This window comes from Taudactylus pleione, unplaced genomic scaffold (genome assembly GCF_031769625.1).
Source record: "Taudactylus pleione unplaced genomic scaffold, aTauple2 ptg000053l, whole genome shotgun sequence".
NCBI lineage: Eukaryota > Metazoa > Chordata > Amphibia > Anura > Myobatrachidae > Taudactylus > Taudactylus pleione.
In genome coordinates, this window is record NW_028284455.1 from 44,702,956 (window position 1) to 44,727,974 (window position 25,019).

Consider the following 25,019-nt stretch of genomic DNA (forward strand, 5'->3'; position numbering starts at 1 on the left):
TTGCACATGGACTTGCTTAAAATAACTTGACACAGCAGAATGCATTAAAAGTCCACTTTAATTCTTCTGAGCCATTTCATGATCTGATTTTCCATTAAGCATCTGTGGCCTCAGTACATAACTTTGGGATAAAAGGCAACTGGTAAACTGTCCAATACAGGTTCCAAATAAGTTCTTACTGGCCCATACCCAGACATATCCCAGATAAAAGCTTTGATCAAAAATCGATCCACTTGCTTATTTTAAGCATATTAAAAGAAAACTATTTGGACCATTTCTATTTGTCTATATTTTATACAAAAAGGCTACACAATGTTCCACTTTATTCAGGATACAATTAGAGTGATTATGAATTAGTGTTCTACACTTACTTGATCCTTAAAAATTAGAAACTGCTTTAGCAATATGCACTAACTGAACACTACAGAGACTTAAAATATTACCGCAGAAAGGAAATAAGAAGTGTAAATACTAAGAAAAGCAAGCTAGGTCAGTACCATTACAGAGATAAAAAATAAAATAAAAAAAGTCATTTAAACAAGCAAGGCTAGTGTTTTGATAAGTTCCAGCTTGTGAACTATTCTTGTGCATTCTTGATGTACGAGTCACTTCCAAAATCCATTGGTATTGTTCCTCCAACCAGAAAAAAAAAAAAAAAAAAAAAAAAGAAAAACAAAACAAAAAGACCAGAACATAAAGTTAGCTTCCATTGTTCCCATAGGAAACTCAGCTTGGTTAGTGTGTCAGGCACTTTCTGAGATAACCAGCCCACCCCTCGAGACCTCTCGGCAACTCTACAGGCCAATCACAATGCAAATTCAGTCTGACGATAACTGTAAAAGAGGGAAAAAAATTAATTAGTAAATAAGTGCCAGTGTTAATGATACAAAACTCTACATAGCAACTTAGAGTACAATTTACTATGTAATACTATGGCATGAGTATATAAATATCCACATCAGTCTGACTCTATACAAGGAACCACCAGTAAAGCAGTCTGCAGACCTGTGCACACAGAATTGTGTTTGCACAAACCTACATTATCCAAGTTATCAATACAAGATGACAAACCTATATAATCTAACCAATTCCATACAATTTTTTTTTCTTCAAAGTTTAAGATTAGTTTCAGATACTTCTACTTACCAAAAATATATACACATTTACAGGTCAGTGTCAAACCAGGCCAACTGATTGCTGTCACCAGGTGGCAGTCCATCCATAAGATCCTGAGCGTGGCCTAAATCTGGAAGTCCATCAACTGGATACTCTGCTCCAGGGTGATGTCCTCCCATATCATGATCCATCATTGGGTCCATTCCCATTGCATCCTGCCCATATCCTCCAGCATGGAAAGATCGATAGCTGGGATCTGGAAACAGAACTTGTGTTACACTGCAATTTGTTGAACTATGATTGTGTTTATCAGGCCATAACATGAACAGGTTTGAACATGGTAGCCATTTTACCAACTGTACCAAAAAAAAAAAAAAAAGTTCTCAGCTATTAACATTCAGGACTAAGAGCACAAAATAAGCCAGACTCACCATCCTGTCTGTAACCAAGTGGTTCTCCTTGGGCACAAATGTCAACACCAAGATCCCCAGCCTGGAAAAGATGGTTGGAATAAAATGTTTTTATTTTGTTCAAGGGGAGACAGTTTAGGTTTTCAGATATGGAAAGTATTTTACCTCATTCCAAGGCATTGGTTCAGTTCTGAAAAGCGAGCTGGTAAGTTCAACAGATAAACGCTTCTTATAGTCCTGAGGCTTATCTTCAGACATACGGAATAGTACAGCTGCAGCATATGTTGCTATGGGAGGAAAGTTAAAAACTTAAGCTAACCATAAATAAAAAACCACTACGCAAAATGTTACAGCTCTATGCAATCCAAATCAGATTTGCGCTGATCAACAGCAGCCCCATCTCTAGACTTCAGAACACAAGTTCTCCAAGGTTGGCCATATGAGTACTTCTGATCTTTTACAATACAGGCTATGTATTGTGCAACACCGTAGCAAAAACATTTTTCAAAGACCTAAAATGACCATTTTAAGCATAATTGGTTCCTTACCAACTCCCTCATTCCGTGAGTGAAGCAATTCAGTGAGAGGAGCAGTAGCACCTTCAGCCTCAATAGCTTCAGCCGCCTCCTTGTCTTGGGCCAGCTCACAAAGCACACCTGCTGCTACTCTTTGGATATTTTCAATTGGAGAGTATAACAGCTAAAAGAAGAAGAAAAACGACGCTCACATCTATACATCATTTGGAATTACGGTAGCATCAGAGATCATAGTAAACTTTGCACGTTTCTGACTTTAGGGTACAATGTTGACAGAAAAGGGAAGTTCTGCCCTACAACAGAGACAAGGAACGTTGCTGCAGGAACAGAGCTCTTATGAACGTTGTGCTGCCATCCGACACCACCCTTAATATCAGCAAAGGCTCAAACTTACCTGTACAAAAAGCGGAATGGTATTTAGGCCACGTATAACGATTCGGTTGTGAACATCACGAGCCAGAATGTGCAAGGCTCCTGTGCAGCCTTCAACAATCTCTTCCATACGTACACCTTCCTGAAATCAAAGCCACAGACAATTATAGCTTACATGGGAGAAATGTTTTTACAAGCCATAAAATCTAAGTGAACAGTGAATGTCCTCAACTAAAATACTAAAGGCTTAATGGAATTTACAGTGTTCTGGGAACTATGATTTTTAGCATTCTAAGGGCTAGATTCAATTGACAGGTAATTAAAAAGCACCGGGAGGGCTCTCCCGAAGCTATTCAATGCACTGTTAAGGATTTCTTATTGCACCCCTTCAGGGGTGTGAGCAGAAATTAAACAAGAGTAAAGGTGCAATGCTGTTTTCTGCCCTTGGTGCTGGGAAATCACGCCAGGAAGTTTAGTCGGAACACCCTAAAGGCGCAAGAGAGCGGGCAATCCCCGACCTAACTGCGTGCAGAATAGAACAGCTCTGGGAGCTCCATTAATTTGCGGTTAATTGAAGCAAGCCCCATGGGGCAGAATTCAGTTAGCCATAATAATGTGCTAAGTTTTCACACTTCTCGTGTCTATGTTTGCTCCCTTTTTTCACACTATTCAGTTCCAAAAAAGTCATTATGCAGCATTCGCAATATTTTTCCTGGCTTTACCCGTGATTACTATAGGTGAAAATGGGGAAATCTGCCTGTACCCCCCCCCCACCCCCAAAAAAAGGCTATTTTAGTTCTATAAAAGGTTATATAGGATAACAATTTAGAAGTTTATTAGTGGCCCTATTAAGGGCCATATCCAATTAGCCCCGAACACCAATTGTTTCCAGTGTTCGTCGAAAAATGGGGGATTTGTTGCTGATATTTTTTTATCCCTCTCCTATTAATTTGGGCGAATAGGATAGTGTGCCCGTTAACGCATAGGAGCCGCGATAAGCTCTCGGCCCTATGTGTACTCGCCTTTTTTTGGGTGAAAAACCCTGATAAGTGCAGTTGTCAGGCAGACTTCGGGGCTAATTGGATAGGCCCGAGCGAGGTAATCTACTGCGGCTAACTGGATATGGCCCCAAGTGTATTTGGGGTTATTAAATTGTGTCAAATGGTTATTTTATGCATATTTCTAAAACATTCAATGAGACATTTTTATGCACCCCAATTTAAAGGAAGTTTTGGCATAACAAATTTTTAAGTATACATTTGTGTAATTTAAACACTTAAACCTCCAAAATACACCTCTAGCACCCACCTGCCATCTTAAAAACACCTGTCCCATTCATAGAGCACCCCCCATCCATATACCTGTCCCACTTCAAATAACCCATTTTCCTGAATTTTTCTCCTCCAAAAATGACATTCGCCAAAGCCAGTTACATTTCTTGCCCAATTCATCATTAAGGAAAGTGTTTTATTAGTTCTGTACCAAACCCAGATATTTGTCTAGAAATAGGGATTTCCCCAACTTCACCTGCTCCGATGGTAAAAAGTAATTGGCGCAAAATGCATAACAAAAATCGCACACCCGCAAAAAAGGCAGCTAATAGGATTGCACAATAAGGTTTCACAAAATAGTGGCTTTTCAGGGCTAATTTAATTCATTTTAGCTTTGCTCTAGAACAGTGACAGATTTATTGCTATATGTACTAGAAAAGGAGAGAAGTTTAAAAAAAATTATCCTATGGCATTATAGAAATTAGATTAATATGAGAGACTTCAGTTAGCTTCCATCTTGTTGGTGTTCAGAGAGCAACCAATAGGAACAGCCACAAAGTATTACATACCACAAACTGTTGCTGAGTTCCTCCCATTGATGTGCGCCGCTGTGTATCCTGGTGTGCACGAACCAGAAGTTGAACCAGCCTTGGAATAGCACCTTGCTCACGCAATGGTGCATGATTAGCTGGACATAAAGCAAGATTACGAATCAAACCCACAGTTGCCTGAAATAAAGAAAGGTCATTAATTTTCAAATGCAATATTTTTCACATGGGAAAAAAAAAAAAAAAAAAAGTAAAGGCAAGTGGCTACTCTATGAAGTACATGTTAGATGGGTGTCACAAATATAGCGTAACCATGCAAGACACGTTTTGATAGCCCATTGTAATAATCCACAAGCAGCACCCACCCATCAGCATCACAGAAGGGGGTTATGCCTTGTTAAACAAAGATTCAGGCACCAGGCCTCAAATCCACATACCACAACACCAGCATACTTCTACTACATACCTTAATAAGTGGCCAATGAGATGGTGGGTGCAATAGCTTCACCACCACAGGTAGCCCATAGTGGAGTCGTACTGCATTCTGAGCCATCTCTGCTTCCTGGTGCCTGCTTGTAAGGTGACGAAGTGCACATATAGCAGGTTCAGTGATGTCCTCTCTATCACCAGCACGTAGAACCGTTCGCACCAGTGCTTCAATACCACCAACCTGACAGACCATCATCTTGTTTTTGTAGTTGTTGCATGTGAGATTGGACAGTATACCAGCTGCACAAGTTACCACATTAATATCATCTGAGCCAAGAAGCTGAACCAAGGTTCCCAGGAGCCCCTCCATTCCCTCCTGAAACAAACAAAAAAAAAAAAAATATATATATATATCTCTTCAAGCTGCAGAAAACTCAACTACACAAGCTTAAGCAAATCTAATTTACCTGCTTGGTCGCAGCATCTGAAAGATTCCTCAAAGTCCAGAGACAATTCTGAACCAGACGCTGGCTCTGGTCAGTGAGGTGCAGCCCCAAAGCTTGCATGCCACCTAAAGGATAATAATTCATATATATTTGCCATTTCATGAAAGTCAACAGTCAATACGCATGTAGGTTTAACATGGCTAAAACGGTCACAATATAATCAAGGACAGTAAGTCTACATTGAAAAAGGGATCTTCCAACCTAAAACTAAAGGGAAAATAAACAAAGTCTACAAAGTTTAGAAGTACAATTGCCAATGGTGCTGTAAACAGTACATGACAAGGGATCAGTATGAAATACCGCCCAAAGCCGGAAGACCAGCAACAGAAAACCCAGACAGATCAGATTTTTTTTCTTTTTTACTATTACTAAACTCCCCCCCCCCCCCCCCAACCTCCCTTAGGGAGGCCTAAACTTCCCCACCCAGGGCCTAACGCCCCCCTTCCCTGTAGCCTAAAGCTGGCCATGCACGGGACAATTTAACATGATTTTGGCAGTTCCTACAGGTTGGACAGACCAATCGTTTGCAAATAGTTGTATATTGAGTCTTCTGCAACCCCGATGAGCTTCCCCCACAGTCGTCGTTGGAACGCAGATCAGATGGTTTTGCAGAGAGATCTCAACTGATAGAAGTGTATCACATCGTACACTATGAATCTCATCCTATGATCTTAATGATCAATCGTACACTATTTGACCACATCTTATAAAGATTTTAAGGGGAAATCATACAACTGATCTTCCCAACTTTGAATTGCAGTGTATGGGGGCCTTAAGGCACATCCAGAGAAGGATGTGCCTAACCCCTCCTGGGGATGAACCTAACCCCAAGTCCCAACGGGAGTTCCTAACCTTCGTTCGGTATGCCGGGCATCCGGTTCCCGGCGTAGGGATAATGACAGGAGTCAGGATTTTGACGCTCATCATTAGACAGTCAGGAAGCTGGCAGTCAGCATGTCAACCAACAGCATCCCATGGCAAAAATGTAGGTTAATGCAAATATTCAAGCACAGTACAGACAGAATAGTCAATGCAACATTTGCACAACCTAGAGGTTCCATGATCAATTAAACAGTTGAAACAAGAACACCAACTTTCACTCTAAGATTGTACATTCCCTAGGTAGATAAAGTGGCGTATGCTTTGGAAAACATTAGACTTTAAATCTCAAGTTTGTAAATATTAGAAACTAATGAAATTTGGTCTGTCAATAGTGTACCTTAAAAATACCCATCCATCATATGGTTGTGCAACTTACCAGCTTCAACAATAGCAGGCTTATTACTGGAACAGACTGAGAGCACCTTCAGCACACGGCTTGTTGTCCACAGAAGTTTCTCATAACTGTAAGTCCTCATTATGGTCACCAATGCCTGAGGTCCACCACTAGCAAGGATAATCAACTAAGAAAAAAAAACAAACAAACAAACTGAAACCTACCAACCTCAAACCAGATCACAATGAATGAAATGTCTATCCCCAAAAATATCTGCTATTTAACGAAACATAATTGTGGAAATAAAATTACAAAAAAAAAAACAAAAAACAAAACAAACACGACATTTGTAATTTGAGCAAACCACAGTACAATGTAAGTGGCATGTTTTTAATACAACAGATTAAATATGAGACGCTAATTCAAGTGTTTTTGCAACGCAAACATTGTTAATATCCACCACCAGTCGTGTGAAGATACCAACAAACCTCCAGGAAGGTAAGGGGGTGGGCAGAAATACATATGGCAAGCCTATATTATCATTTTAAAATCAGGACATATGAATTAGACTGGCTGGCTTCAAATCTTCATTTCACCTGGTTTTAATCAGCCACAGAAACTGTATAATTCCATGGGCGGTATTAAATTGTTGGAGCCGGCAGCTGTCCACCCTTTGCTCCCAACTGAGCCATTTAATTCCTACTCCTGTGGGGCGCAGACAACTGCCGGCATTTCAGCTTGCACCCCAAGGGAGAGCCAAGCTGAAATGCACAAAAAGTTACCTGTTGGGCACCCAAACTGCACCCAGCACTTTGGTTGGGTTTAGTAGTTTTACGCAGCTAAACCAGACCACTTTGGGCACGATAATCTTAATTTAATATCGCCCTGTGAACTTTAGTCATTTTAGACAGGAGATCAGGTGCGACAAAACAATTGAATACTGCCATGTTTCCCAAATTAAAAAGTATTAAAAAAAAAAGGCAATAGTACACAGTGTCAGACACGGTGCTAGGAAGTGCCAATTTACAATCTTTATAAACGAGTGGATTATGAATTTTTGGCATGCACATCTAAAAAAAAAAAAAAAAAGATTGGTGTATAATGTCTTCTGCAGATTAGGAGCTTGACAGTTTTTGCCTGCACTTCAACCAGTAACCGTTCGTATTAGTTGATTATGTAGCTTGTGCCATAGACGAACACTAGTTTAAAAAGCCAAACGTTTGAACACCATCACTGACTTTAAACTTTATTTCAATGGGCTTTTATTACATGGAAAAATAAATCATGGAGAAATGTGTAAACAGAACACTAAAAGGTGCCTACACACAGCCATGTGCTCACAAATCAGCTGATGTGTAAGATTTCCCTTGAAACTCTCCCCAGCAGCTCTGTACACCATCTCTCCTGCATCCAGACTTTTTACATTGCATCGCGTCCTAGATTGTCAGATCTGCCCTGCTGCACACTTACGATTTGGCCGTATTTTACACAATCTGTTGTTCCAATGCATAGGAATCGGCCAGATCGTGTAAAATATCGCTCTTATGATCTTGTCAAATGCTTACATTAACTATATTATAGTGAGGCATCATACCTTGCTTTCTTGATTTCCATAGGCCAATATTTGGAGACAGTCAGTAGTGATCGCTAGAAATTTGACATTTGTTTTGTTCAGCAAGGCAACCATTTTCTGCAATCCACCAGCCAAACGAACAGCCATTTTTGCTCCTTCTTGATGCAAGAGAAGATTGTGTAGTGTTGTGATTGCATAAAATAGCACGGAGTCCACAGGCGACCTGAAAGTGAAATTTGATTAACAGCCTGATAGATGTGCAAAGAGAACCCACATCAGAACAGTTACTCTGCATGTTGGCAGACCATATAACCACTTTAGTACTGGACTGCGTAGAGCGGTTCAAGCCTAACAGAAGAGAGATGTATTACTGGTTTAAACGCACATTGTCTCTACCGCGCAGTGATCAATAGGGTATTCAACTAGACTCCATTGTTCTCAAGTTGAAGGAGAAACACTGAAGTGACCAAGTAACAGTTTTAAAATGTGTTAAGCAGAAAACCCAGTGCACATCTGTACCATCATAAAGTAACATGCCATATTTAGATTCTGCCACACAGCCATTACTTTAGTTGTTTCTGAAGGTCATTTATGATGGAGAGGGGGGGGGGGGGGGGGGGGGAGGCAAATTTTAAACTTACCCAAGCATTTTAACCAGAGCTGGTATGCCTCCAGATTTGAAGATAGCCAGTAAGCCCTCACGGTGATGCGAGAGGTTGTGAAGAGTTCCAGCAGTGCAACGTGCAGTTTCAACATCATTTGTGTTCTGCATTGTTCGAACAATTGCAGACACCATCTGTGGAGAACGCATGATAGCATGGCGGGAAGCTTCCTTCTTAGACAGCTGATGAACCATGACGGCAGCTTTGTTAACCACAACCTAAAAGGACAAATTATTAAAATATATATATTTGCAAAGAGCACTGGTTAAAAGACAAGATTGTTTCCAGGAACATCTGAGGATCCATTTCCACCAACCACAGCATGAACAATTTAGGCTTACTATATATTAGAGCGTAAAGCTTGTTTTATATAGATTGCCGACAGCATGCAACTTCTAACCACCATCAGGTTCCCCATTTTTAGGGACTCAGTCTTACCAGGTGGTTCATGCAATGTTAAAATTTACCTGGTCCTCATCATTGAGTAGCTTTGTCAGCTCAGGGATAGCACGAGTAGCCAGTTCAGCATCATCTTGGTAGTTTATCAGGTTGACAACAGCATGTTTTAGCATCTGCGATGGTTCAGCCAAGCGCTGAACATTTGTGGGATGAGCAGAATCAAACTGTGTTGATGGGATTTGCATGCCTTCGTCTAGAGTTTCGGGAAACATGGCAGCACGCACTCTCTGTGCTCTGGTCATTGCAAATTGCCCATCAATATCTAAAAACACAAAAAAGGTGGTGGTTGGTTAGAATCGCCAAGACACAGTAAAATTAGGTATTAAAGTGCATGCTTCTCAGAAAGTTCTGTACCTGCTACTTGATCTTGAGTGAAAGGCTGAGAGAAGCCCTGCTCCCATTCATATAATACTTGTGATGTATCCACATCTTCGTCATCTGGATTTCCTTTGCCGCTCAATGATGGGGCAGTTGTGGTGGCTCCAGAATGGATACCAGAATCCAGATAAGACTGTTGCTGCCAGTGGCTGACTGCAGCTTTCCGATCTGGTTCCATAGCCATGTCTAGCTCCATTAGGTCCGCTATAAGAGAAACAAGCAATAAAATACTGTAGTATCTCAATATATCTGTTGTACACATTTCTATTAGAGACTGAAAAGCATTTCAATGACAATGTTAATGAATCACAGGTATACATTACTAGTAATGTAGCTATTCAGACTAGGGGTATAGTTTTAACTAGCCAATTTGTCAACCTCTGTTTTTGAATGTCCACGTAGTCAAAGTTATAGAGCATAAAAGCAGTCTAAAGAGAAAATATTGCTAAAGCTGAAGTTAACATTTCATCCTATTCACAAGCCTACAAAAGTAGTAATCAGCCTGAATGTTATTATAAAATGAAACCTAGGTTATACTGGTCTGGGCTACTGTTTTATAAAAGCCACTCACTTACCCTGAGTTGCCATGTTTCAGTCTGCCAAAAAAAAAAGCTGTTCTTTACAGGTCTAAGAAAAAAAAAGAAGAAAATAGTCAATAAATAATAAAAAAAAAACACGTCAGAAAGGAAATTACACCAGAGATACTGTATAGCATAGTGTGATCATTTTATGCCATGCCCTATGGAGTCAATTGCAGGGGGATACTGAGGAGACCTTAAGTGAAGTAAAGTCTTCTAGTGGTAACCTGAGCCATGTATTACATTAGTCGCTCAATGGATTGCTATGAGATACTATTTCATTGGTTATGTTCTCTTTGAAGCCCGATTCAAACACTTAAGTGGACAAGCAGTAGACAGCCTAGTGATTAGCTTGGCTGCCTTACAGAGCTGGGGTCATGGTTTTCTTAATGACCAGGTTGCAGTGTGTGGAGTTTGTATGTTTTCAACCATGTTAGAGTACATGAGAACCAGGATAAAAGCCAAGCATAGATATCTGTATTTTAACAGACATTGAAAAAAAAAAAAAATTCCTGTTTGGGGTAGGAGAATATACATTATAAACTGCTAGGGTAGACACCAATGCCAATTATTTATATTGCATAATAAAACAGAAAAAAATATCTAGAGCTGAATTTGTTTGCTTATGTATATAGCTGCTCAAAAAAAAAAAAAAAAAAACCCCACCACAACCAAACACAAGCTGGTTTGGATATTTAATCAGTGTGTGCTAATCTCATTTTTTGTGGTATAGTGCAGTGGTTCCTCAGACTCAGTCCCCCACACAGTTCACATTTTGAAGTTCACCCAGCAGGTGCACAGTTGTATTCCTTACTCACTGACATTTTAAAAGATAAACAAGTGGAGCTAATTATTTCACTTGCAATTCTGTGAGGAGAACTGGAAAACACGCACTGTTTGGGGTCCTGAGGACTGAGTTTGAGAACCTGTGATATAGTGAAAAAAAGATGAAAACCAAGTAGGAGGTGCACACAGATGCCATACAGCTTGATTACAGAGTAGCCAGATTTCACATGTGCTTGTGTGGTCAAATTGAAATATAAAATGGCAATTTTAGAATATGAAATTAAATAAAATATAATGCGTGACAGCCACATAATACAATTAGATGTGCTAATCTAAATATACTCTGGGCAGAAAAAAATATTTACATACAAGAATAAATCAAGTTGCTGCTGCAGGGAAGACTCAGTTTTGGTAACAATGTTTTACATGTTTTGATGGACATTTAAAAAAAAAAAAAAAAAACACAATACTAGAGCAATATTTTAGCAACATACAGAGCCAGAGTGAATGAACAGAAACTGATAATTAATATCCATTCATATTATGCCAAGAAAGGCCAGCATATTTACTTTCCTTGTGAAACAGTTGTAATACTGGAGTATAGTAAACCAGTAAGCATCTGCCGAAGTAACAATTGTCAAATTGCAGCAAACCATGGGTAACAAAAAAAATCAAAAAAAGAAAAGAAAAAAAAAAAAAAAAAAAGATATTGCAGTGTAGCCAGCCACGTTAAAGGAAAGCATTTAGGACAGATTGTAGTCTATTTTTCCAGAGATATATAAAAATGTTGTCCCAACCCAAGTTCAGCTTATGAACCGCATTTCATACCTAACCACACAGCCATACATGGATACTAGAGTTAATTCAATAGGAAGCCAATAAACGTATGAGAAAACCCATGCAAATACAGGGAGAATGATTAAACTTTAAACACAGAACCGTAGTGGAAATCAAACCCATGAATCCAGTGTTGTGCAGTGACAATAACCACTATGATAAAGACAATGAGCTTGATCATAAGGGGAGAAGATCTCTTTAAAATTACACTTGTTATATGCCCCAAGTATGCACAATCTTAAACTGCCCAAATTAGACTACCTCTGATCTCTAGAAAAAATTTTTCCTCAAATTGATATTCTATTACACTAAAACCTAAAGTAGCCCGCGCCATTGGATCTTTGCATTACAGCAAGACAACAAAAAAAGTATACCTAATGAATATGTATGCAATTAAAAAGGTACACTGGATGCAGCAATTTTTAGTTATTGTCAGTCTAACAGTCCATTTTACAGCCAGTCCTCAGGACACACCAACTGCGCACAGGTGTATTACTGACTGACATTTAAGACCCACAGTTGGTGCTAATTATTTCACTTGTGATTCTGTGAGGAGACCTGGAAAACATGCACTTAAGTTTTATTTTTTATTTTAGAGCACCCCAGTTGCTCCAGTCTAAAGTGGTGGGAGCCATTTAAGTGTTTGCGAGACCAATAGTGTAGTGGCTGCATTGTAGCAGCCAAATGCACAGATTATAGGAATTAAAATGCTTCTCCTGTGCCAAGCTCTCTGCAGTTAAGGGACCCCCAGCCCCCAAAAAACTTACTTTAGGCGGATTTCTGCTCGCACCTTAGGAGGGTGACCTCTGCAGTAAGTGCAGCATTGATGCTGGGCAACAAAAAACAAACAACTTAGATGGGAGCCTCGTGTCCAAAACAATCAATCCCCCATTGTGTCCTGAGGACTAGATTTGAGTAGCACTGGCCAATAAAGGTCAGACTGCTGCAAAAGTGTGCCAACACAGAGTAATTCAATATGAAACGTAAACTTCGCTGTCGAAGTTTACGTTTCATATCGGAGCTTTTACCTGCGTTAAAGTATTTGGCGCGCTCCCGCTTATCCCCGTATTCAATATGAAACTAACGAAAACGGGAGCCTGCGAAGTGGGATTTGCGTAAAGTTACGAAATTTTCCTTAAAAATTGTAGGACCCCCTAAAGTTGTAAAAACATGGGGGATCACTATGGGTACCCCCGTTTTAGCCTTTAAATGAAAGTTGGGGATTTAAATAGCCGCAGCAGGTGTTTTTTCCTGACATTGAAGAGATGTAGAAGAGCACTTCGGTTATTTTTTTAATTTTTTTAAGTGGTCCCATCAAATGTGGGGTACATGAAAATGGGTAGTAGCATATTTTTATGTCCCTAAAGTAAGTTTTTAAAAATTCTGCAATTGTGCACCTGCCGCTATAAATCTATTCTAGAAAACATCTGCCGCATACTTGCAGAATAGCCCTGAACCTATTTCCCTATTGTTAAACAATTTTTTCCCATTTTTTAAATTTTTTTTTTTTTTTTTTTTTTAACTTTTGACAGTTTTTTTTTTTTAAATGTCATTCCCAGGGGCGCAGGCTATTTTTTTAAGCCTGCACCCCTAAACCCCAATTCTGCACTTTTTCGACACCTATTCAATGGTGAAAAGTTATCCCCGTTTTTTATCAAAGACTTTTCGAACCTGCGATGTCTTTGAAATTGAATATGGTGTAAAACTAAAACCTGCGATAATGACGTCATAGGTGCGATATTAACGCAAAAACTGAGTTTTCGCTCCCATATTGAATACCCCTGATAGTGTTATACCAGTACTACCCAAGGCAGTAGCCAAAGGCTTTACTTTTCACACATTCAGGAAAGCAATGCTCTTGTAATCTCTGCTAGCCATACCTAAATAGCATGCGAGTAAGTCATTACATTAAGGTTTGAGTTTGTCTACATGTACAAATATTTTATACCATGATAATGATTTACTTCTGAAACATTTAAATTGTTAACTATAAAAGTTGTTGGCTAGGGATGAGACAGAAATACACGTTTAACAAATGTGACTCCATGAGAAGATATTTTAAAACATTTGAGTGAAAATAGTTTGCAGTTCCCCAGCCTAAATGCCACTGAGGTCTTGGGGCACAATCAATTTAGCATATGCAACAGTAACCATCACCGCGGTGATCAGTTGTGCACCATATAGTGTATGTACTCTCGACATTGTTACTTTTCCTACCCACTTCTCTGGGGTGTGAGGAAAAAGTAGTAACATTGATGGCCACCATGTGCCATTCATTTGAATCACTCCTTGAGCATGGCATAAAACCTGCAACATACATTGATACAAAATACAAAACACATAGCAAGGAAAAACAAAAAAAGCTCTCTATGAAGGATATTTTCAGGTTGTTGCGCCCCCTTTAAAATGTGCTATTATGAAAGCTAAATGGCAGACATCTGCTGGCAACCTATAATAAGACTACTTTATCAATAGAATAGTCAAAGACACTACAGTATGTGCAAAAAAAAAAAAAAAAATATATATATATATTTTTTATTTTTTTTTTATTTTTTTTGACACACCTCTAACCAAATAGTCAATTCTGAATCTACCAAAGTGAGTCACTAAAGAAATAAAAGACCACCATCCAAAGAGTGAGCTATTTTGTGGGCTTAAATCAATACTCACGAGAGCACATTATATCAATTTGCCAGAGACCATACTGACGCTCTTTATTTAGCTCAAACTCAGGTTGCATTCTTAAAAATATTGGTTCATTGCATCAGTAGGTGGTGGATACTTTAGGAGTTAATTCATTTCAATGGAATGGCTGCGAAGGCACCTCCAGAACAGTTGGGTGGAGCAACAGAATATACCCCATGCACAACAAAGGAACATGTGAAAATTAGCAATGTTGGGCAACACTAAAATACCCAAACAAATTTTGCAGTGGAACAGGGTAGAGAATTTATTCTCAACCCTAAATTAATGTTTCTATACTTACACATTACTTTACACAACACAATGTATTTGCTCATGCACCAACCAAGTTATTCTAGTAAATTAATTACATTCATTCCCACTGCAAGTACTGCAGTATTGCTCTGAACTATCAACCCACCCTCAAAGTGTAAACCTAGGCTATAGCATGGAAATGGTGTAGGTCTGCACCCATGTATAGTAGCGAAGCAGCAAAACAGTTTAGGTGTGAGGGGAAAAGGACAGTCATGTGCACAAGCCTCCATTTTCAATAACACAATGCACAGCAGGCAAGCATCTTTGGGAAGTTTTGCTTGAACTATAGCTTTAAAATAGACATTTCAGAATACCTTTTTATCATAAACTTATTTCTAAGTGTGAAGTCAGTTTGGGCGCCTTTTCATTACAGCCACTATAAAAACAATTGAAATCCCCCAATATGTTCAAAATAACCCCGTACAATTATTTGATCAGTTATAAATGCAAACTCCTGTGATAAAGTGAATATTTTACCATCACCAAATCAGAACCAACAAAATAAGTGAAAAATCTAAAGTAACAATGTTCTACCGGCACAACATTTATGCAACAGTCGATCAAAGCATTCAGTGTAATTACTTGCCAAAATATTTTCACACCAGGTTGAATATATCATTTAGTTTTACAAGAAGGATTTTTTTTTTTAAGGCTGGGCGCTAAATACGCAGCGATGACAGCACCTGAGGCCGTACTGCATTATCTGTACCTCTCATTTTAAAACCACCACCACCTCAAGCATTGAAATCCATTTTTCCTAGTCAGTGAATCAACAAGGATCATCTAGTAATGCTGGGGCCATCAAGCAGAGAATTTGTGAGCAAGGAAGTGCACCGTGCAGCATTCTGCCACATAATGGAGAGTCCTTTTACAACAGCAATTAGTAATGTCACCCAGATCTGACAATTCTAAAGTCATAATAAAATATGAGCGGTTCGGTTTTATCCGGTTAGGTTTGGATCGCAAAAACTGCATCGTATTAGCTATACAAATCCAAACTTGCACTAATTTGTCAAAAAGAACAGTCAAAACCAAACTGTTCATCTCCAATTATAAGCCCACAGCACAAAAATGTTTAAGTGTCATTAATCTGCAAGAGATAATGACTGGTTATTTTTAAAAGCACAAGCCTACCATTGAGGTCTGCTCAAAAGTGACTTCTAAAATTACTTTCAGGAATACAGCATTATCCTTCCCTACATAAGAGGAAGTTACGAAATTCAATTCAAAGGTTAATACCCTGACAACTAGCAGAACCATGAGGGATGTAAAGGCCAGGACCAAGCAGTTGGAGACCCAACCCTGGCAATAGCCAACTCACAAGCAATAGTGCTTAACTGGCCTGAATGTACAGCTGCTTTTCCCAACAGCTGTATGAGTAACCTTACAATGGATGTTAAGTTTCAAAGTTGCTAAAGGGATAACAATCAGGTACAGTGCCAGCAGGTGTGAGCATCAGGACACAGTGGCCCTATAATCACTAACATTAACTCTTTCCACTAGTCCAAAATACCAATTTAATTAAAGGATATCCAAGATTTGTTAATAAAAATAGGTATATTGAAGAATAAGGGCATCGAACAATAGTGATTGCTAGTCCTTTCAAACAGCTATTTATTCACAGATATTGTCCAGAAGAGAACATCGCAAAACTGAAAGGAAATTAGACACCCGAAGGAGGTGCAAGAATTTTACTGCTTAGTGTTTGGTTACGAAAGCATGGACCAAATCAATAAAGTTGAATCTAAAGTCAGAAAGAAATGCAATAAATGAGCAGGTAAGCTTACCATCAGGGCCCTCTACCTCTGCCAGGTAATACCCAGTCTTGTTTATTACAGCATTTATTCCCAGTGGTAATCCTCTGGAATATGCGGGCACCAAGTGTTAAGTAAATAGAATGACTACTTTATTACAGGTAGTTTCCTCCAGTATCAATTCTTTCAACTGGTAGAAAACTGCATAGAATTAAATAGTCCTCAATTACAGAGTTCCCAGCAGAAGGCAATGTAGTAAATAAAGGCTAGTTAAGGTGCTTGCATTTAGAGTTAGTACAGCGTATTTACATTACTTATTTGAAATGTAAATATTGTAACTTAGGTTTACCAATATATAGGGCAAGATACAAAAAAGAAAATTCACTTAAGAAATAAATGCAGAGACCTTTTACACAATGTTACGCTTGGAATAAGCTGACAGAAGCTACAGTGTCTGCATCTGGTCTACAAATGCTGTGCAAGGCATTGGACATTGCATACATCCAGCAGTTAGACTGAATCTCAAGCATTTTTCAATACTGCAGAATGGAATTAACTGGAATGTAGTTTGTTTTTGAGCAAGTCATATCACATCAAGTGGTGAATGCATCTTCAAGTAAACCAATTAATCAAAAAAATGTGGAACGGTAACTGCATTGCTATGATCATTTACACCTTAATTTAAAAAAGTTAAAGCAACCAGCGCATGTTGACAAATCTTTAGGCAACAAGTTATATTGCATCAAATAGAGTATAAAAACCATGCAGTCAATCGAAGTTTGAACCAACATTTACCACTTTATTAAGAAACTTGGAAAGCATAAGTAACAGTCATCTCCATGATTCCTCCTGCTATATTACATGGGGGTGGGGTCAGAAGCAGACCGCAGTAAAACGCTAGGTTCTGGTATCCCTGTTTATTATAGGTTACTGAAACTGGCTGAACAAATGCACCATACACAAGCCTTCTGTTCCTTCTGAGCAAACCCCATTTCCTCCCTGGGACGGTCACATTCCTGCCCAGTGATTTATCCAATCAGTGCCTACATACTTCTGGGAGGGATAGGAAAGTATATGCAAGCAAGACCACCCTTCATATTACACAGCTAGTGTTTTTAATTAAAGGTTACACTGCACTAAGTTTTATTTAAAGTCTATTTTATGCAACTGATTCTGTAGTACAGATCTAGTAGTTATTCTTCAGTTTAGGGAAAAACCTGCAAACTAACAATTGTATAACTGTAAAGGCAGCCACAAGTATTTATTCATAGAAGGAAACAATATATTAAACCAAAGTTTCAGCTATATGGGACTTGCTCATAGTGTAACATTGTTACAACTTTTCCCCCACAACATAAGTTACGATTATATACACGTCAAAGCAGTGCCACTAGACTCCTTAAACTACACTAGGTCTATATTAAAACAAAGCAGTCTACTTACACAATTCCTCACCCACCAAACCCGATGGTTGTAGACAAGTTACTCATGTGCATTCAGGTTTTCAGAAAGAAACTTGTATTCTCTGTAGCAGTGGCAACTCTGTATAAGGGAAGGGGGAGGGGAAATCCTGAGGCACCTCCGCCCTAAATAAAGCCATTTTAAAAGAGAACTACAGGAGTTTCATGAGGGATAGAGATCATGTTTCCAATGTAGTTCAGTAGACAATAGGCAAAAGCAATCCGTCTCAGGCATGAAGATCTAGCACACTGGTTAGCTGCAATACAATGTAAGAGGGGCTGAGAAATCAGTAGTACCCTCTACATAAGCTCTGCCCAGCAGATGCTACAGCGTCAGGTACACACGGGAGGTGGCACACAGCTCTTCTCCCCACCAGCCGCGGGTACACGCTAAGGGGCAACAACAAATACATGTACACAGCAGGGGAGTATAATAGGTTCAGCCAAAAGCTTCGTGCCATCTAATAAACAGAAGGTCTCCATGCATGCAGGCACCAGTATTACATAGCGCCAGGCACACTGGGCTGAGCAGGAAACGAACCAGGCTGGGTGCAACTGGCACGTAGGGCGACTGCCCTACAGCAATCCCTGCCTTAGTACCAGGCACAGCCACCCGATACACACGCCTGTGCCCCCCTGGTGCGGATCTCTGGGACAGGAGCCTCGCCATTACATGCAGGGAACACGGCACCACCCATAACCCCATTAACAGGCCGGGGGTACGGCACAGCCAGGGCGATACGTACCGTGTACGCTGCGGCGTGCTCGGGTCACAATGCCGTCCGGTGTTGGCCTCCTCCTCCTCCACCAACCCCCGTTATCCGTAATCCCCGTACCGCCTACCGGAGTCACGCCACGGGCGGTGCGGTACCGGGCAGCTACTTTTACTTCACTGTAATCGTTCTTTGCTTAATCCCAGTGTTTGTTCGTCCTCAACCAGCGCCTCCACCTCTCCCTACACACACAGCGCAGCGACACACAGGCTTAAAATGGCGCCGCACACTGTGGTTTTATACTAGGACACTCCGCCAGGCCTGACTGTATCCTTCCGCCAGCCTCGGCACGCAGCAGCAGGAGGAGGGAGAGAGATATAACACGGTAAAAAGGGGCGGAGTGACACAAAAATAGTCCCGTCGCTTATCTCTCTCTTCTCTGCTGCTGTACGGTGCGGGAGCTGTGTGCGCATTGAGAAGCTGGTATATAATATAGCACTGTCTCTGCCCTTCCTTATTAGCAGCATTACTATATGCAGTGCATGAAATCCTTGGTCATACCGTGTATACTTATGTTTATGTATGCAGCAGTAGCTGTGTTTGCTCTCGCAAGGAAATCGGTAAAATAGTTTTTTTAATGCAGCAAATAATACATTTATTATTTACATTATCAAATGGAAGACCAAACATAGGACACGGAGGCCAGAGATTAGACAGATGATGAGAATACAGCGGCACCTAGTACCATTATAACCCGTGTTTTCCCGAGTTGCTGCTGCTGAGCTCCCACCAGGTGAAGGGCGGAGGCGTATTCTCCTCCACTGCTGCTATAGCTCCGACCTGAGTCCTGTTCCTCATTGTGTGGCTTGGATACCGCGGAGTGATCCTAGACTTGTGATTCGGCCCACGCACCTTTTCCCCGGGGTTGGAATGTGAAGCTAGAGGAAGGCAGAGACAAAGAGGGAGGGGGTGGGGAGGAGAGTATTAACCCGTCACTCACCCGGACAAACTTTTTCTCTTCCTACTACTTTATTCACGTCATTATTCTAAGTTATACTCAGCCGTCATACAATATTATATTACTATCTCATATAGGCTGGGAAAGCCACTCATACAATAAATATGGTGCTAGCGTATAAGCAGGGAAAGCCTCTTATACAATATTCCATGGTACTAGCACATCTACATACATATGTCAGTAAAGAATCACATTCAGTAATGCCATGCTTTTTACTGCAACTCCATATATCTGTGCAACCGCCCATGAAAGCACCTACATTATACATATGCCTTTGAGCAGTAGTAATTGCTCACAGGGTACGTACTACATTGTGCCTTAGTGGGGCACACACACATATACAGATAAAGCAAATGTAAGGGTAGCCGTGCTTGCTACAACTTTTTAATATTTCATGTAGTATTTTGGGTACTTGTGTACTTTACGGACCCATTGGAGAGAGAACCCAAGTGTCCTACACTCATTATTATCAATCATGGTAATGTCTAAATCCCCTTCACGGAGAGGACCCTGGCGTCATCAGCCAGTGTCCAGCGTCATTCCCTACCATCCAAGTGGACAAAGAGGGGGAATATAACCTTGTGGCGACGAGTCACCGAGCCTGAAGCGTGGCGAGCGGACAACTTTCTTCTTTAGGTGGGGACAACTTTTGTACTTGAGTATGTAAAGTACACAAGTACCATTTAAAACATTCATTGAGTTCTCTCTGCAATGAGTCCGTAAAGTACACAAGTACCGTATTTTGGGACTGCTAATAAACTACACTCCATAACAACATCTTTACTGATGGTAACTTAAATATAACTTCCTCCAAAGATCCACATCTCTGTGATGACTAGAGGCCAGAATTGTTCATTTCTAATTAAATATACTGTTTATTCTGTCACAAGGCAGACTAAATCATATGAGCTGTAATTAGTGACTCTTTACTCCGGCTAGTGACTTACCATTGTGGTTTTCCGTTTCACAATCTGTGTTTTTTTTCCTTCTCTGTGCACATTTGTCAGACCAAAAGGCCATAGTAAGTACCAGCTCAGCTTCAGGCTAGTAATATCAGCATGGTCTCTTACAATTGCAAATGACCCGCTGGAATGTGTTTAAAAAATGACCCCTCTACACGTGAGTGTATGGTACACTCAATGCATATCTATCTATCTATCTATCTATCTATCTATCTATCTATCTATCTAGCTATCTATCTATCTATCTAGCTATCTTTTGAAAGTCAAAACAGAGTAGTGAAAACAATTTGTGTGACATGCTCAAGTATACATTGTATTCATTGTTAAAACCTCAATATTCAGCTCAATATTACAGGTATACATTTGCCTTATGATTTATTGTGTGATTTTATAGACCTCCTACGTCAGTGTAGCATAGAAACAGCTTGTGTATTGGGTTTTGCTTGCTATATGACACTGCTGAGCATTGTTTCTTGCATCCATATAACAGTACAGGAGATTGATTTATCTCCTGCTGTATGTGTGCAGCAGCATTTGCTGAATCTACAGTATAACAGTTATCCTATGCTTTTGGGGTACTAGACGCTCTAAAACAGCTAAAGAAAACATCAGACCTACTAATTCTGTAAACCAGGTTGACTCTGAAGTCTGAATTATATAAAAATAAAAGTAAAATATTGGAGTTTTTCAGCAAGAAAAAAGGACTGATTAGCAAAACTGGGCACATGGAAGCATTGGATGAGTTTGATCTTTGGCTTTAACTTTTTGGCTGTGTCTTTGTTATTATTACACAACAGTTTTGGATGCATACAGTCATTGGTAAAAAGATATACATAAGAAATGGTTTGCAGTGCCTTAGATGAGCATTACACCCCCTCTTTCAGGCTTTATGAAGCAATGCTATTTCATAGTAGAGAAGTCTGAGTCTACACTTCTCTAATAATAAGATGCCATTGAAGCATGACAATTCTACAACCAAAATACACTATTATATGGTACTAGAATCTAGAGCATCAATGTATGAAGAGGCAGGGAAAGCTACAAGGATGATTTATGTATAGATATTTGCATTAACTCAGTGGTTCCCAAACTTTCTTGAATGACGGCACCCTAGAGTATCAGCATTTTTTTCATGGTACTCCTAGGCCCAAAAAATTCTTATTGAGAAATTTTGAAAAAAATATTAAATTAAGTAAATTGTGATTACCATCCTAAGGTTCAATTATGGGGTGGTGGATAGGGTTGTGCTTCTGTTTGTCCACATATTTTTTGATTGGCAGCCACTGGCACTGGTTTTGCATATCACACTGATCCTAAATAATTTGATTTGGTCCCAGATTACCAACCCGAGGCACTCCTGCAAGTGCCCTGAGGCACCCCAGGGTGCCACGGCACCCAGTTTGGGAACCACTGCATTAACTAATAAAAGCAGGGGATGTCATATTTACCAGTATGCTGAATTTAAATGAGTAATCCACAGCATAGTACCTCCAAGCAAGCAAGTCAAAGTAAAATAAATAACACAATGCAAACTTATTATTCCAAATGAAGCTAATGCTGGGTACACACTATGCAATCCGTCATAAGCAGCCAAAAAACAGGGCACTGACGGCCCTGTGACACACCCGCCCCCTGAGTGGAGGCCATAATATCATAACCCCGCGTACCATGGGGTTGGCGGACACGAGCCACTGCATTGGGTAACATGAGTGCTGCTCAGACCGTCTTAAGGACAGTCCAAGCGGCAGTATAGATCCCCCAGCACTGTGGGAAGTGTCATGACATGCTTCCCCACATAGTGCGTGAGCCGGGAAGATGGAGCAGGTCGTGGGTTGCGGCAGCAGAGAGTATGGCCGGAACTACCCCCCAGGGCATCTAGCCCTGTGCAACGGTACTGACAGCACCACCCTTACTTTTGGCCCTGGTCTTACGATATATCGATCCAACGTGGATCATAACGATATATCATATAGTGTGTACACGCAATCAGGCGTGCATGGCAGTCACATTGCATCTTCCCATCTGCTGTGCTGCATAACAGATGGGAGAATGCAATGAACGATGCCATCTACTAAATGCAGCATGGAACTATATAGCGTGCAGTTGTACACAGGATCGTGCAGTGTGTACGGCTGGCGCAATATATTGTTTCATCGCTTGTGCCTGGGTACACAGCATAAGACTTTATGTATTTATCAAAGATTGGAGAGAGATAAAGTACTAACCAATCAGCTTCTACTTACATTTTACAGGCTGTGTTTGAAAAAGACATGAGCTAATTGTTTGTACTTTATCTTGCACAATTGTACGTCTCTCCAAACTTTGAGCTCTTTTTCATATCAAGAAGAATACAGCGCCTTGCAAAAGTATTCACCCCCTTGGCTTTTTACCTTTTTTGTTACATTACAACCTGTAATTTATTTTTTATTTGAATCTGAATTTTATGTGATGGATCTGCACAAAACAGTCTAAATTGGTGAAGTGAAATGAGAAAAATATATATAAAAAAAGAATCTTTATAAATAAAATTCAGAAAATTGGCATGTGCCAGTAATCACCGCCTTTGCTATCAAGCCCCTCAAAAGTTCTGGTGCAACCAATTAACTTCAGAAGTCACATAATTAGTGAAATTAAGTCCACCTGTGTGAAATCTAAAGGTGCATACACACACAACGATTTTTTGAACGATTAACGATAACGATATCGTTTATCGTTCAATCTTGAAAAAATAGTTCACTTTCTGAGTTAAAACGATAAACGATTATCGTTCATGCGCGTTCACGTTTGTAGTTTGTAGTTCAGTCAGACTGACCAACTCAACGATTTTCAGTAAGGGAATATGCAAAAATCGTTTGTAGTTAAAAAAAATCGTTCATTATATTTAGTAAATGAACGATTTTAGTAAACGATTTTCGTTTATTTTTCCCTTGAAAGAATGAATGAAAATCGTTTAATAAAATCGTTCATTTACAAAATCATTGTGTGTGTATGCAGCTTTTGTGTCACATGATCTGTCATTATAAACACACCTTTTCTGAAAGGCCCCAGAGGCTGCAACACCACTAAGCAATAGGCATCACACCATGAAGACCAAGGAGCTGTCCAAACAAGTCAGGGACAAAGTTGTTGAGAAGTACAATTCTGGGTTGGGTTATGAAAAAATATCCAAATCTTTGATGATTCCCCGGAGCACCATCAAATCCATCATCATCAAATGGAAAGAACATGATACCACAACAAACCTGCCAAGAGAGGGCCGCCCACCAAAACTCACAGACCGAGGGCATTAATCAGAGATGCAGCACAGAGACCAAAGGTAACCCTGAAGGAGCTGCAGAGTTCCACAGCAGAGACTGGTGTATCTGTGCATGTGACCACAATAAGTCGTACACTCCATAGAGCTGGGCTTTATGGAAGAGTGGCCAGAAAAAAGCCTTTACTTAGTTGATAAAAAATAAGAAGACACGATTTGAGTTTGCCAAAAGGCATGTGGGCAACTCCCAAAATGTATGGAGGAAGGTGCTCTGGTCAGATGAGACTAAAATTGAACTCTCCGGCCACCAAGGAAAATGCGATGTCTGGCGCAAACCCAACACATCCCATCACCCAAAGAACACCATCCCCACAGTGAAACATGTTGGTGGCAGCATCATGCTGTGGGGATGTTTTTCAGCAGCAGGGACTGGGTAACTGATTCGAGTCGAGGGAAAGATGGTTGGTGCTAAATACAGGGATATTCTTGAGCAACCTGTTTCAGTCTGCCTGTGATTTGAGACTGGGACGGAGGTTCACCTTCCAGCAGGACAATGACCCGAAGCATACTGCTAAAGCAACACTTGAGTGGTTTAAGGGGAAATATTTAAATGTGTTGGAATGGCCTAGTCAAAGCCCAGATCTCAATCCAATTGAGAATCTGTGGTCAGACTTGAAGATTGCTGATCACAAGCGGAAACCATCCAACATGAAGGAGCTGGAGCAGTTTTGCCTTGAGGAATGGGCAAAAATCCCAGGGACAAGACGTGGCAAGCTCATAAAGACTTGTCCAAAGCGAGTTGCAGCTGTAATTGCAGCAAAAGGTGGCTCGACAATGTACTGACTTTAGGGGGTGAATAGTTATGCACGCTGAAGTTTTCTGTTATGTTGTCCTAAATGTTGTTTGATTCACAATACAAAAAAAACACAACTTCACAGTTGTAGGCATGTTCTGTGAATGAAATGATGCACACCTTCAAACAATTCATTATAATTCCAGGTTGTGAGTCATCAAAACATGAAAAATGCAAAGGGTGTGAATACTTTTGCGAGGCATTGTATATCTTTAAAATAAATATTGTTTGTGAAACATGGTAAACCAGGTGAATTGCAATCTAAAGCCCTTTAGAGTTTGTTGGATGCATATGTATTAAAGACACTGAAGAAGTTTCAGCCATGCTTATTT

At 40.1% G+C, this 25,019-nt stretch overlaps 1 protein-coding gene across 1 annotated transcript; it reads right to left on the bottom strand.

Moving 5' to 3' along the window:
- Positions 1 to 747: 747 nt before the first annotated feature.
- On the bottom strand, positions 748 to 18,893 carry CTNNB1 (catenin beta 1). The gene is made up of 16 exons (XM_088462872.1): positions 18,635 to 18,893; positions 10,052 to 10,103; positions 9,453 to 9,680; positions 9,107 to 9,360; positions 8,619 to 8,857; positions 7,999 to 8,200; positions 6,447 to 6,591; positions 5,150 to 5,253; positions 4,720 to 5,058; positions 4,275 to 4,433; positions 2,457 to 2,576; positions 2,075 to 2,225; positions 1,692 to 1,813; positions 1,548 to 1,608; positions 1,147 to 1,372; positions 748 to 833 (listed from the first exon to the last, which is right to left on the bottom strand). The coding sequence occupies exons 2-15, from the start codon at positions 10,062 to 10,064 to the stop codon at positions 1,164 to 1,166; spliced, it is 2,346 nt and encodes a 781-aa protein (XP_088318998.1). The 5' UTR covers positions 10,065 to 10,103; positions 18,635 to 18,893; the 3' UTR covers positions 748 to 833; positions 1,147 to 1,163.
- Positions 18,894 to 25,019: the final 6,126 nt, after the last annotated feature.

What these genes read in the sequence shown, in the direction of transcription:
- CTNNB1 (XM_088462872.1), bottom strand. An exon ending in CTCATTGGCCACTTATTAAG is followed by an intron (nt 4,434 to 4,719) that starts GTATGTAGTAGA and finishes TCTTTATTTCAG; the next exon opens with GCAACTGTGGGTTTGATTCG. An exon ending in ACTTGGTTACAGACAGGATG is followed by an intron (nt 1,373 to 1,547) that starts GTGAGTCTGGCT and finishes TTCTGTTTCCAG; the next exon opens with ATCCCAGCTATCGATCTTTC.